General features: G+C 39.2%; 1 protein-coding gene across 3 annotated transcripts in view; it reads right to left on the bottom strand.

Annotated features, from left to right (window-relative positions):
• Positions 1 to 12,057, bottom strand: part of MATCAP2 (microtubule associated tyrosine carboxypeptidase 2) — a 76,665-nt gene that overhangs the window by 59,157 nt on the left and 5,451 nt on the right. The window contains exon 2 of one of the 3 annotated variants that reach the window (XM_058724589.1): positions 10,536 to 10,605. In XM_058724589.1, coding sequence (XP_058580572.1) covers positions 10,536 to 10,605 — 70 coding nt within the window. Of the gene's footprint in view, positions 1 to 902; positions 2,108 to 10,535; positions 10,606 to 12,057 lie in introns of those variants that run through there. The other 2 variants (XM_058724590.1, XM_058724591.1) reach the window with 2 other exon arrangements.

Here is a 12,057-nt window from a genome sequence, read left to right as displayed (position 1 = left end):
GTTTTAGAATTTAAAAACTAGTCTAACTCTAAAACTTTAGAATTTAAAAATAGTCTGTTTGGTACTGCAGTGCCTGAAACTAAAAAATTCTGGCCTTGACACTAGTTTGCAGATTAAGCATTTCCCTTTACTGTTGTTCGTCATGATACTGGACTACCAAAAACCCTGTCTGGCAGAAATGTTACAGAGAATTAAAGGCAGAATAATGTCCTAGGGGAACTCTTCTAATACGTAAGCTAATATTTAAATGATTAACATCAATACCTATTTTTTAAATAATATAAAAGGCAAGTAAATTTTCTGACCTGGGGTCTGAACACCCATTTCTTCTGCTTAGAATCATACATACCATAAAGTGACCTATTAATAGTATTAACCCAAAACGTTCTGACTTAAAAATAAAAGCACAGGGAAAAAAAAAAAAAACAGAGAGAAATAAACACTGTATAAATACTCATATACCGGAATGTGTTCTTTTGCTTAGCTCTGATTTTTCTGAACATTCTAGAAAATTAGACGCCAGTACAGTATAATGCCTAACTACATAGCTAATATGCTTTGAAATGGCTTATTTACAGCGCACATTTGTAGGATGAGTAATCTGTCGATTATGATTCACTTCCCTAGATTCCATGGCACGTGCTTACTGATAATAAGCGACAAAAGGAAAAGGGACCGTTTTTCTGTCTTCCCTCCGCGAATTTTCCTGAGCACCTCCTGCGCGCCACGCACTTGTTCCGGGCGCCGGGTTGAGCGCCCCGGCCGCGCGCGGAGCCCACTCAAGCCGTTTCCTCGGCCTCCGGGGCGACTGGGGCCCCGAGTCGCCTCACACCCGTCGCCAGGAGCCGGGAGGACACTGTCCGCCCCCGCCAGCACAGGGGCCAGCCCTTCCGGGCACTCACCCGTCACGCGAATGGACTCCAGCATCGTCCCGCCGAGGCCGCGGGCGGCTGGCTGGCTCCAGGGGCGCGGGGGGCGAGGGCCGGCGAGAACCGGCCGGACTGCCTCTAGCCTCGGGCCGGGACCTCAGAGGAGGGGTCGCGGCGGCAGGCTGCTCTCCGCGTCCTGGGGCAGGATAAAGCGGACAAGGACGGACGAAGACGTGCGCACCAGGAGGCTGTGAGAAGCGCTCCCTGCAGACCGCAGGTGCTGGAAGGTACACACAGCGGCTCTACAAGGGGCAGCTGCGCTAAGAACCCACCGCCGTGACGTTGCCGCTCCCCCGTTGCTAGGAAACGCTCCGCGCCGCGGCGTACGCTGCGCTTCACAGAGCTTGCCCGCCACTTGGGGCGCTGGCGCAACGGCGGCCGAGTTCGCAAGAAGAAAGAGGAGGGAAGGAAACTACAACCCCCGGCGAGCACTGCGCAGGCCCGTGGCCCCGGAGATTTGTGGGCTAAGCCCCGGGACAGACTTGGTTCTTCGGCTGCTGGTGTACGTGCATTTTGTCTGATTATTCTTGTAGAGAAGACGTTTGTGCCCTGTTCAAGAGGGCTTAATGCTGCGGTAGCTTCACAACTGAGAGGCGGTGTAATATGACAGCCCAGCTGTGTATTGCAAAGCCAGTCTTCTCCGCCCTTTAGTTAAGAGGTTCGGAAAAGCTAAAACAACTTTAGATTGAACGGTGTTCAGTATTTGCGGAAGCTCAAATACATTTCCAAGTTGAATATCCCAGAATAATGTCCTTAATACTAAAAATACAAATTTTAATTTATGATTGTGCAATTGATACGGCTGGATGTTGTCCTTTGCTTTGTTATTCCTTGGGAAATGTAGAGAGTACACCATTGAACATTTTTTGAGAGCCTGATGTGTGCAAGGTTCTGACGCAGGCCTGGAGGACATAAGGTAAATGACATAGGTCTCACAGAGCTTACAGTCTAGGAGGAGCTCATAGGATAGTGTTGGCACTTTCAAATTTCTGAGCCACATTTTCTCTTTACCCTTTCTCAAGGTTGAGACAGGACACAAGTAGCTGACATGTGTTTTCAAACCCAGGAACAAAAGAAAAGTTATGTTAACATCATAATCTAGAAATAACAGAGAACGTGTGAGAATTTGTATCTTTTTTAGCAATTAGGAGTGAACAGTGGACATTTGAACTATCACAAGTAGTAGATAACCTCACATTATATTGTCTGAAAATCCTGTGAATACTATCTTCAAAATATATCTGGAATCCAGTCATTTCTCATTATAACCCCTGCCACCATTCTGGTTCAAGCCACCACCATCTCTTGTTGGATTATAGCCATAACTATAAATGATCTCAGTTATTTCCACCCTTGCCCTCTTCAGTGGCCAGTGTGGTCCCGTTAAAAAGTCAGATGTCACTACTCTGTGCAAAACACTTCAATGGCTTCCTTTCTTTCCTATGAGGTCCTTTATGACCTAGCCTTCCGTCATCTCTTTGATCTCATGTCCCACCACACTCCGTCTTGGTCTTGTCCAGACATGCTGACCTCCTTGATATTTCTCAACTATGCCAAACACTCTTTCACCTCAAGACTTATGTAACTTGGGATTTCCCCTGCCTGGAATGCTCTTTCCCCAAACAGCCAAAGGACTAGCTCCTTCACCTCCTTCAGGACTTAATCCAAATGTCACTTCTCGGTGAGGCCTTTCCTGGCCACTCAATTTAAAATCCCACTTCCTTCTCAGATTTTCTACCGTACTTCTCTGCTATATTTTTTTCCCTTTAGTACCAAACACTAACTTATTGCATAGTTTACTGATTTATCTCCATTGTCTGTCTCCACCCCTAGAATAAAATTTCCATAAATACAGTGATTTTTGCTACCTCACTGCTATATTCCTGGCATCTAGAATAGTACCTGGTACACAATAGATACTCAATAAATATCTGTGAATCAATGAATAAGTAGATAATAGAAAGTATGTATTTTCAATGATAACTCAAAGAAAATAGAATGATATAAAACAGGCATCTGGATAAAGAATACATTTTCAGGGGTGCCTGGGTGGGTCAGTTGGTTAAGTGACTGACTCTTGATTTTGGCTCAGGTCAAGATTTCACAAGTTGTTAGACCAAGCCCCACATTGGGTTCTATGCTGACAGTGCAGAGCCTATTTGGGATTCTTTCTCTCCCTCTCTCTGTGCCTCTACCCCCCACCCCCCGCCCCCCAAAATAACTAAACATAAAAAAAAAAAAAGAATGAATCTTCAGTTTAAAGCACTTGAAACAGTTTTGAGCAATGACTCCTTGCATTCACAAGGGCAGTTATTCTTTCAACATATGTCCCAAGGAAAAAGCCTATAAATGAACCTTAAAAACCTGAATTCCTTATGTACCTAAAACTCGGACACATGTTTTCCAAGTTTGCTATAAAATGTATCTATTAAAGTCACTGCAATTTAAGAACTAATTTCTCAGAAACATAAAGACTCCTGAAAGATGTTTCCAAGTCACATATTCAGCATCTACGTAAAGAATTTACTCTGAATGCTTTTACTAAAGCATGCTTAATCATATTGTCCATATCCATTATATTTTGAAGAAATCAAGATATGTTATTCATTCTACAGGTATTTATTTATACATAAAGCATTGAGCTTAGTGCTTTTAGACTACATTATAAAACATGATACTTATCCTCAAGAAACTTACTGACTAGTTAGGAAAGGGTTTACACACACACACACACACACACACACACACACACACACACAAACTAAAGTTAGAAAAGGATGTACACTAAATGTATACCTCCCTCTTCAACATTCCATTGAACTTAAGCATTCCCCAAATAAACAATTTGATGATGCTCCTGTAGTTCGCGCACCTAGAACACTATTTCATTCTTTACTTTTAAAATTATTTTTATGTTCACCCTACCAATATTTTCTTGTGGGTAATTTTGATTTCTAAATACTTTTAGTGATAACTGTTATTAAAGGTGCATATCAATTTAATCAAACCATTCTGAAAAGATATTCTTTGTGTACCATTAGGCATTGAAGTCCTCTTGCTAACAAATTTGTGAATACAAAGAGTTTATCTAATTTCTTACAAAACTAGTACTGTTATCAGCTCCTTTTACCATTCCTGCCTATGCAATTATTCATCCTCATCAAGCTTTGTGCATCTGCTTTGTTAATTATTGATTTGTGCTATGCCTGCTTAGTATTTCCATTGGGTACAGCATCTGCAGCTGTCCACTTGGCTGCTTTTGAGTCAGCATTGTTTTTACATATCCGACAGAACAATGAACAATTCCATCTTTCTGAGAAACTTTCTTTATATCCGTTTCTATATAAACCGTTAATATTGAGACAAAAGGATTGATGTGATTATCAGTTACTACTCCATTTTCAAAGCACTGACCGCAAAATAAAGTTAATAATTTATTAAAACTGCCTTTAATAACTTATATTTAAGGATACACTTCCCCTCTTTATAAAGTTTGACTAAACTAAGGTTTTCCAATGTTATCCAAGGATGTCATTGTAGTTATCCTACCATAACATTATTCTTCATTTTACGTTTATAGTCATTTTTACATACACTACCAATATTATATTGTGGATCATTTTGATCACTATCTTTAATGATGACTTCCATTCAGGTCTTAGATATGAAAATGATGGAAAAATAGCAATTTTGATAGAAATATTATTCTTTTGTGTGTGCTAAGATTTTTGTTATGTAAAAAGCTTATATTTTTCTTATTTAATAGTAACTTTTATTTAACTCAAATGTTAATCTGTATATCCATGTACATGCTACAGAGTAAACTATTCATAATCGATGGAGTTACTGAATAAAAAAAGTCAGCCAAAATATCTCTGTAATAAGAGAGGATCATTTTTGTTTTGGTTTTAGAAAAAAGATCAATACCTTCCTTTTTAGATACTTAGAATACATTTGATCATTTACCTTGAATGGTGGAGCTGTGTAGTAAAGACCAAGAAAAAGGAAAAGAGAGATGGGGACAACTGGAGAAAGCTGCTAATTAATAAGTATTGCAAATGCTAGTGGAAAGACAAATAACTCTATTTCATCTTCTATAGAAAAGGTTCGTTTTGGTGAGAGCTGATCAAATATATATTATGCTTGAAACTGAGAAAAGGTTTAATTTCTTAAAAAGTTATCTCAGTAGCTAAAATAAATTAGAACATTCAAATCACATGTATTCACTTAAATTTTATTTTTTTAAATTTTTTTTTCAACGTTTTTTATTTATTTTTGGGACAGAGAGAGACAGAGCATGAACGGGGGAGGGGCAGAGAGAGAGGGAGACACAGAATCGGAAACAGGCTCCAGGCTCTGAGCCATCAGCCCAGAGCCTGACGCGGGGCTCGAACTCACGGACCGCGAGATCGTGACCTGGCTGAAGTCGGACGCTTAACCGACTGCGCCACCCAGGCGCCCCTAAATTTTATTTTTAATTTTTTAAAAAGAGAGAGAGCGAGAGTGAGTGAGCACAAGCGGGGGAGGGGCAAAGGGAGAGGGAGGAAAGAAGAGAGGATAGAAGGTTTGAAGCAGGCTTTGCACTGTCAGGGCAGAGCCCAATGCAAGGCTTGAACTCAGGAACTGTGAGATCATGACCTGAGCCAAAGTTGGACGTTTCACTGATTGAGTCACCCAGGTGCCCCTCACTTAAATTATAGAGGAGACTTCAAAAAGGGGGGAAGAGAAGCTTCTAGAAAATACTTTTGACTTTTATTCCTGTTTAAAAAAATTTTCTTTATGTTTATTTATTTTTGAGAGAGAGAGAGCCAGAGATAAAGACAGAGCGTGAGCTGGGGAGGGGCAAAGAGAGGGAGACACAGAATCTGAAGCAGGCTCCAGGCTCTGAGCTGTCAGCACAGAGCCCGATGCTGGGCTTGAGATATGACCTGAGCCCAAGTCTGACACTTAACCGACTAAGCCACCCAGGTGCCCCTTTCCTTCCTGTTTATTGGAAACAATTTATAACATTCTGTGTCACTGAAAATACAGCAGTTGAGGAAAGTTATTCTGCAGCAATCTGCTTTTATAGGAGAACAGAGCGACTCTAATTGCAACACCCCATCCTTAACAAACATTAACAGAAGCCTCAGGGCAAGCTGTAAATAATGTTCCTTGACTCATAAAAGGGAAAAAAAATCCAAAAAATAGTTTCTGTGACTCTAAAAAAATTTGGGGGGGTGCCTGGGTGGCTCAGTCGGTTAAGCAGTCAACTTCGGCTCAGGTCATAATCTCATGGTTGGTGGGTTCGAGCCCTGCATTGGGCTGTGTGCTGACAGCTCAGAGCCTGGAGCCTGCTTCGGATTCTGTGTCTCCCTCTCTCTCTGTCCCTCCCTTGCTTGCACACACACACACACTCTCTCTCTCTCTCAAAAATAAATAAAACAAACAAACAACATTTTTTTGAGTGGCACTTGATTGTTTTCAGGATGTCTGTTTTGAGAGAATGGAATGTTTTCAGTATGTCTTTTTCAAGAGAATGAAAAGCCTTAAGTGGGAGACAAATCAAAGAATGCTCTGTGAAACCTCCTCTTCCTTTTCACCTCAATGAAAATAGAAGAGCACAAAAATCCTGAGAAACACTGATTATTTTGATAGGATGTTTTGTTGTTAGTGATTGGGGGAGGAGGGATATTTTTTAAACAGACAAAAAAAATTGCCTATCTTAATTATATTTTGAAAAAAACAAGATGTGCATTAGTTTAATCCTTTCACAGATATTTAAGTGTCTCCTATATACAAGGCAAAAAGATGATGAAAAGAACACAGTACCTACCCTGAGAGAACTTACTCATAGTGCATACATACATATGTGAACATGATGTACATACATCAGCCAGTCTTTGAGCACATACATCAAGGGTGCTGTGGTAAGAGTCTCGGTTCTCTCGGAACATATGTTATAGTGGGAGAAACAAACGAGAATCAAATTAACAAATGTGTGATTACAGATACAGATAGGTGCTATGAAGTACAGTAAATCAGGAAAGTATGCTAGATGGTGACTTGTAAGGGGGGTGTCAGGAAAAACCTCTTGAGGAAAAGACTTTTGAGCCGAGATCTGAAGGAGAAGAGTCAGCCATAGTAAATTTGGCAGGGCTGGGGTGAGGTGGGTGGGAGAGACAAGCATTCTAAATGGAGGGACTTGTAAATGCAAAAGCCCTGAGATGGCAATGATCTTGCCATGATCCTGGAACTACATGAAGGTCAGCATGACTGGAGTCCAGCGAGCTGGGGGAAAGTGTTAGAAGAAAAGATCTCAGAAGTAGGCAGGGGCCAGCATAAGGAATTTGGACTTTATTCTCAGTGCAATCAGAAGCCACTGGTTCATTTTAAACAGGGCAGTGACATAATATGGCTTACTTGTTTTTAAAGATTGCACTGATTGTTCTGAGGACAATGGATAAGAGGTTGAGAATGGAAGTGAGAAAACAAGATAGGAGACTTATAGTGGGCCAAATGAGGGTGCTGGTGACTTAGAGTGGAAATGAAAGCAGTACAAAGGGAAAGAAGGAGACCCAGCACATAGAGGAATTGATCCGCAGGCTGACTTTGTGGGGAGGAGAGGAAGGAGGAATTGAATGTGACTCCTAGGTTTTTGGCTTGAGCAACTGAGTGGATAGTAGTATCATGTATGGAAATGAAGAAAATTAGGGAAAAAACAGGTTTAGTGGGGAATTCTATTTTGGTTAAATTTAATATGCCAGTTAGAAGTCCAAGTCAAGATTGCAAATAGGTGGTTGGATATTAGAGTTCAGAGCTCAGGGAAGAGCTTATGCTAAAGAAATAAATCTGGGAGCGATCAGTATAGGGGCAGCATTTTAAATCAATGGGACTGATGAAATTACCGAAGGAGTGTGTGTAGGCAGATAGGAGAGCTCAAGCTAGAATTTAGAGTTCTTAGTCATCAGTTGTGGAGCAGAGGAAGAGGATCCAACAAAGGTTTTCTGTTTTTGTTTCTTTTTTCCAAGTATACGTATATACACATATATACACGGAGTAATATATACATAACTATACAACAATATCTGTATATATGTGTGCATACAAGTGTTTTTTCTGACCTGTTTAAGATTAGCTGGCAGACATGATGCCCTTTTACCCTTAAATACTTCAGATTATGTATGTATATATGTAAATATGTGTGTGTATGTGTATGTGTGCATGTACAGAGAGAGGGAGAGAGAGAAAGAGAGGGAATGAGAATAAAGCAAATGTAGTAAAATTTTAATATATTAAGAATCTAGTTGAAAGGCATCCTGGAATTGTTCTACTTTTTTCTATGTGTATATGTATAAAACTTTTGAAACTTTAAGTCTGAAATTGTATCAAAATAAAGTGGTGCAAATTGAGTACCACTGTAGAAAATGACCTCACTGTAGGCTGGGTGGGGTCTTTTAAGACATGATATTCAGCTGGCCTCATATAGATATCCAAAGGTATTGTGGGAGCATTTCAGTAGCAGGATCAAGGTGAGAAACAAGGGATGTAGCAGAGTAGGGTTATGTTCAGGAAACAGCAAGTGAGTGAGAGTTTTCTATTTTTTGAGCACTTTCCTTGGCTCTAAACATTAAGCGAAGTGAGTAGTAAACTCGTTTGCAGAGTTAAAAGAGTGGCGTGGGAAACCGATAGAAAATTTGATAGGTATTCAAGTGGATAAGAATGAAAGAATTGTGAGAACATGAAACATCCAGTTACTTGGGATAGATTTGAAATGGAACTGACTCAATGCTCAGCAAGCCAAGAATAATAGAAAAAAATAGAAGGTTAGAAATTGGCAAATTAGATGCAGCAAGAAGGACAAGGGCCCAAGGAAAATGGTATTGAAATGGTTCCCCTTGGGGACTGGCTGGGTAGGGAACAGATAAAACACAAAGGGGGCTAGGCGATGTTTGGGGGAGAGACCTGGAAAGGGCCAATAATAGGTTCTAGAAATCTTAGACTAGTCACAATCTTCTTGTTTCCTCATGTACTATTTTAAGGGGCTGAATTAGGTGATCCCTACCAGCTCTTATCTTTTTTTTTTTAATTTTTTTTTTCAACATTTTTAAATTTATTTTGGGGCAGAGAAAGACAGAGCATGAACGGGGGAGGGGCAGAGAGAGAGGGAGACACAGAATCGGAAACAGGCTCCAGGCTCCGAGCCATCAGCCCAGAGCCTGACGCGGGGCTCGAACTCACGGACCGCGAGATCGTGACCTGGCTGAAGTCGGACGCTTAACCGACTACGCCACCCAGGCGCCCCGCTCTTATCTTTTTTTAAAACTCCCTTTTCACTAAGCCTCCTTTTAAGAATTGATTAGGCAAAACTACTGAGCAGGGGGCCTCATAGAAAAGGGCAAGGTGGAAGGTCAGGGCTAATACAAAGCATGAGCTGTAACATTTTAAATGTGACCAAAAGTTGGGAAAGGAGAATGGACTGAAGGTTAGGGTTAGGAGGGCTTGCAGGGTTAGCAAGAGTGAGCAGCAGTAGAGAAGAGGTAAAGATTCAAGATTACAATCAGGAGGCCAGCTTTGGGGTTTGAAATCTTAGAGATGGAGCACTTCCAAGTGTTGATTAACATCCATGTGTGGCCATACATGTGACAGATGAGCAGAGGAGAAGAGGACATCAGTATAGTTGGAAGGTCTGAGGAACGGTGAGGTCAGGGTGTAGGAGACTGTAATCACTGAAGGTTTATCAGCAAACATTTCTTGACGGCCTATTACATGTCAGGCATGAATGGTGCCGAGGAAGACCAGGATGATGTCCAACTGCAAGAAGCGGGGAAGTGGGAAGTGAAGGTGGATGTCACAAATGCCCAAATGTGTCAATTTGTGAATTAATGAAAGAGTAGAAGAATCATAGTCTAAAAGTAGTATGTGAAGAGAAATTTTGAAGTGTTTGGGAGGTAAAGAAGTTCAGGACAGACATCAATGGAGTACAATGAATCTCCTCATATCAAATTTAATTTTTGATGTTCAATAGAGAGATTTTGATATTTAAGAAGCATTGGCTTCTACTTTGTAATATTTAATAACTGCTCTTCTTTAATATGCACCATTTAAAAATTTAAATATTGGTTCTCTGAATATAACTTAAAAAGTCTAGGTATGGAAATGTAAAATTATCAATATATAAATTATAATGTGATAAGTACATAAAAGAGTTCTTCCTCTTTATAAAAGATTTGCTATAGTCCTTTAAATATTAATTCTCTTCATATCCTTATTCACCACTTGGAAAAGTAAAAAAGGAGATTAAAGCTGTGTAAATTTTGAGAATAGTCTATTGAGTGAAGAAAATATGTCTGTAGTTACACTGGGTTTTAAAAACAATACAATATGTTCAGAAAGCACAATTTGTTTTCCCTCACTTTGGAATATGAAACATTTTCATTAATTAAATTAGAAAAGAAAAAAAACCTGATACTAAGAACCATTAAAATGTGATGCTAGGGGCCATTAATAGCAGGGTTCGTAACAACTAAAACAGCCCTTTCCAGTAACATGTATAACATCCTTTGATTGTTCTTATTTCTTCATTATAATAAATGTGTAAAAGAAGTGGCCCTTCAGCCAGATAACCTGAAGTAGAGAACTTGACTTTAATCCTTCTTGCCACTGCCTTGTGGTTAGACCTTGGCCTTTTCTCTCCCTGTAAAAATAAGAATATTTACATCATTGTATCATTTGTGAATGAAATGAGAATGTGTGTGAATGTGTTTTGAAATAGTAACTGTAAATATACAATGTTTAGAGTGTCTTTATTGAGTAAATGCTTTCAAATTTTTGTGTTTTTAGCCCTCTATCAATTTTATCTGTGACACACAGAATATTTCTTTTGTTGAAAAGGATCTTAGAAGGAGCAAATACTCATTTACTTGTATCACCTTTAATCTACAATGTCTTGATTCTATTCTTAGATAAATGTAATAAGCTGTGATCTTTACCTAACTAACTTGAGAGGTTGCAGTTTTCACAGGGAAGACACTTCTGATGATTTTTAAAATATTTACATAATTTAGGCCAAACTGTATAGTCTAACTACTAATCATGTGATTACAGCATGCATTTCTTTTTTTTACTTCTTTAACTTAATAGTTAAAATGAATTTTTTTATTTAAAGAAAGAAATTCCAAGAGAAAACCATGGTTACTATTTTTCAGGACTTTAGACATAGCTCAAGGGCACATTTAAATCATTATTGTGTCTTTAGTGACCAAAATAAATACATAAACTGAAATGTCAAAAGTATAAACAACTAGCATTTGAAGTCAGGCAGATCTAGTTCAAATTATTAGGTGATGGTCTGATCACTTTGTATCTCAGTTTCCCTATATCTAAAATAGGAATAATAGTTATTTTATACTCAATCATTTAATGTCTACTGAACTCATATTCCCAGAAGGTGGTATAAACAAGACATGTCCCTGACACTCCATAGCCTCTAGTAGGAGAGGCAGATAATAAACATAAATACATAACAAAAATAATTCCACAAAAGTGGTATATGCAATGGAGAAAATAAATCAGAGTAATAGGATGGAAAGTGGGGGGGGGGGGGCGGGGGGCGGTGAGGCAGAGAGGAAGGGTGTGGCCACCCAATCAGGGAAGTCTTTGAGGAGGTAGTACATTCCAGCTCACACTCATTTAATTAATGAGACAGATATGGGTAGATCTAGAGAAGGAGTTTCTAGGACGTAGAAAGTTCTTGAAAAAGAAAGGAATTTGGTGTTTTTTTTTTTTTCCCAACAGAAAAGAACTATGAGGTTAGAGCCTAGTGAAAAAAAGGGAGAGTATTGTGATATTTGTGGATATTAGGAAGGGCAAGCAGAGTCCAGATTATTTAGGGCCTAGTAGATATGATAAAGAATTTGGATATTATTCTATTATTGCAATGGAAGATACAAACTAGCTCTGCATAAGGAATTAACAATGCATAATTTACATTAAAAAATCCCTCTTTATAAATAAATTACTAAAACTAATAAGATAGTTGAGTAAATTTGCAATAATCTTTTATGTTCCTACATACCAGTAGTAGTTTAAAAATAGTTAAAAAGATATTATATGTAAAAGTAGCAATGACAACAATACAAAGGAATAA

The sequence above is a fragment of the Neofelis nebulosa genome, chromosome 4, assembly GCF_028018385.1.
Source record: "Neofelis nebulosa isolate mNeoNeb1 chromosome 4, mNeoNeb1.pri, whole genome shotgun sequence".
Taxonomy (NCBI): Eukaryota; Metazoa; Chordata; class Mammalia; order Carnivora; family Felidae; genus Neofelis; species Neofelis nebulosa.
The sequence above is the reverse complement of the archived record's forward strand: the minus strand, read 5'-3'. Positions and strand labels throughout refer to the sequence as shown.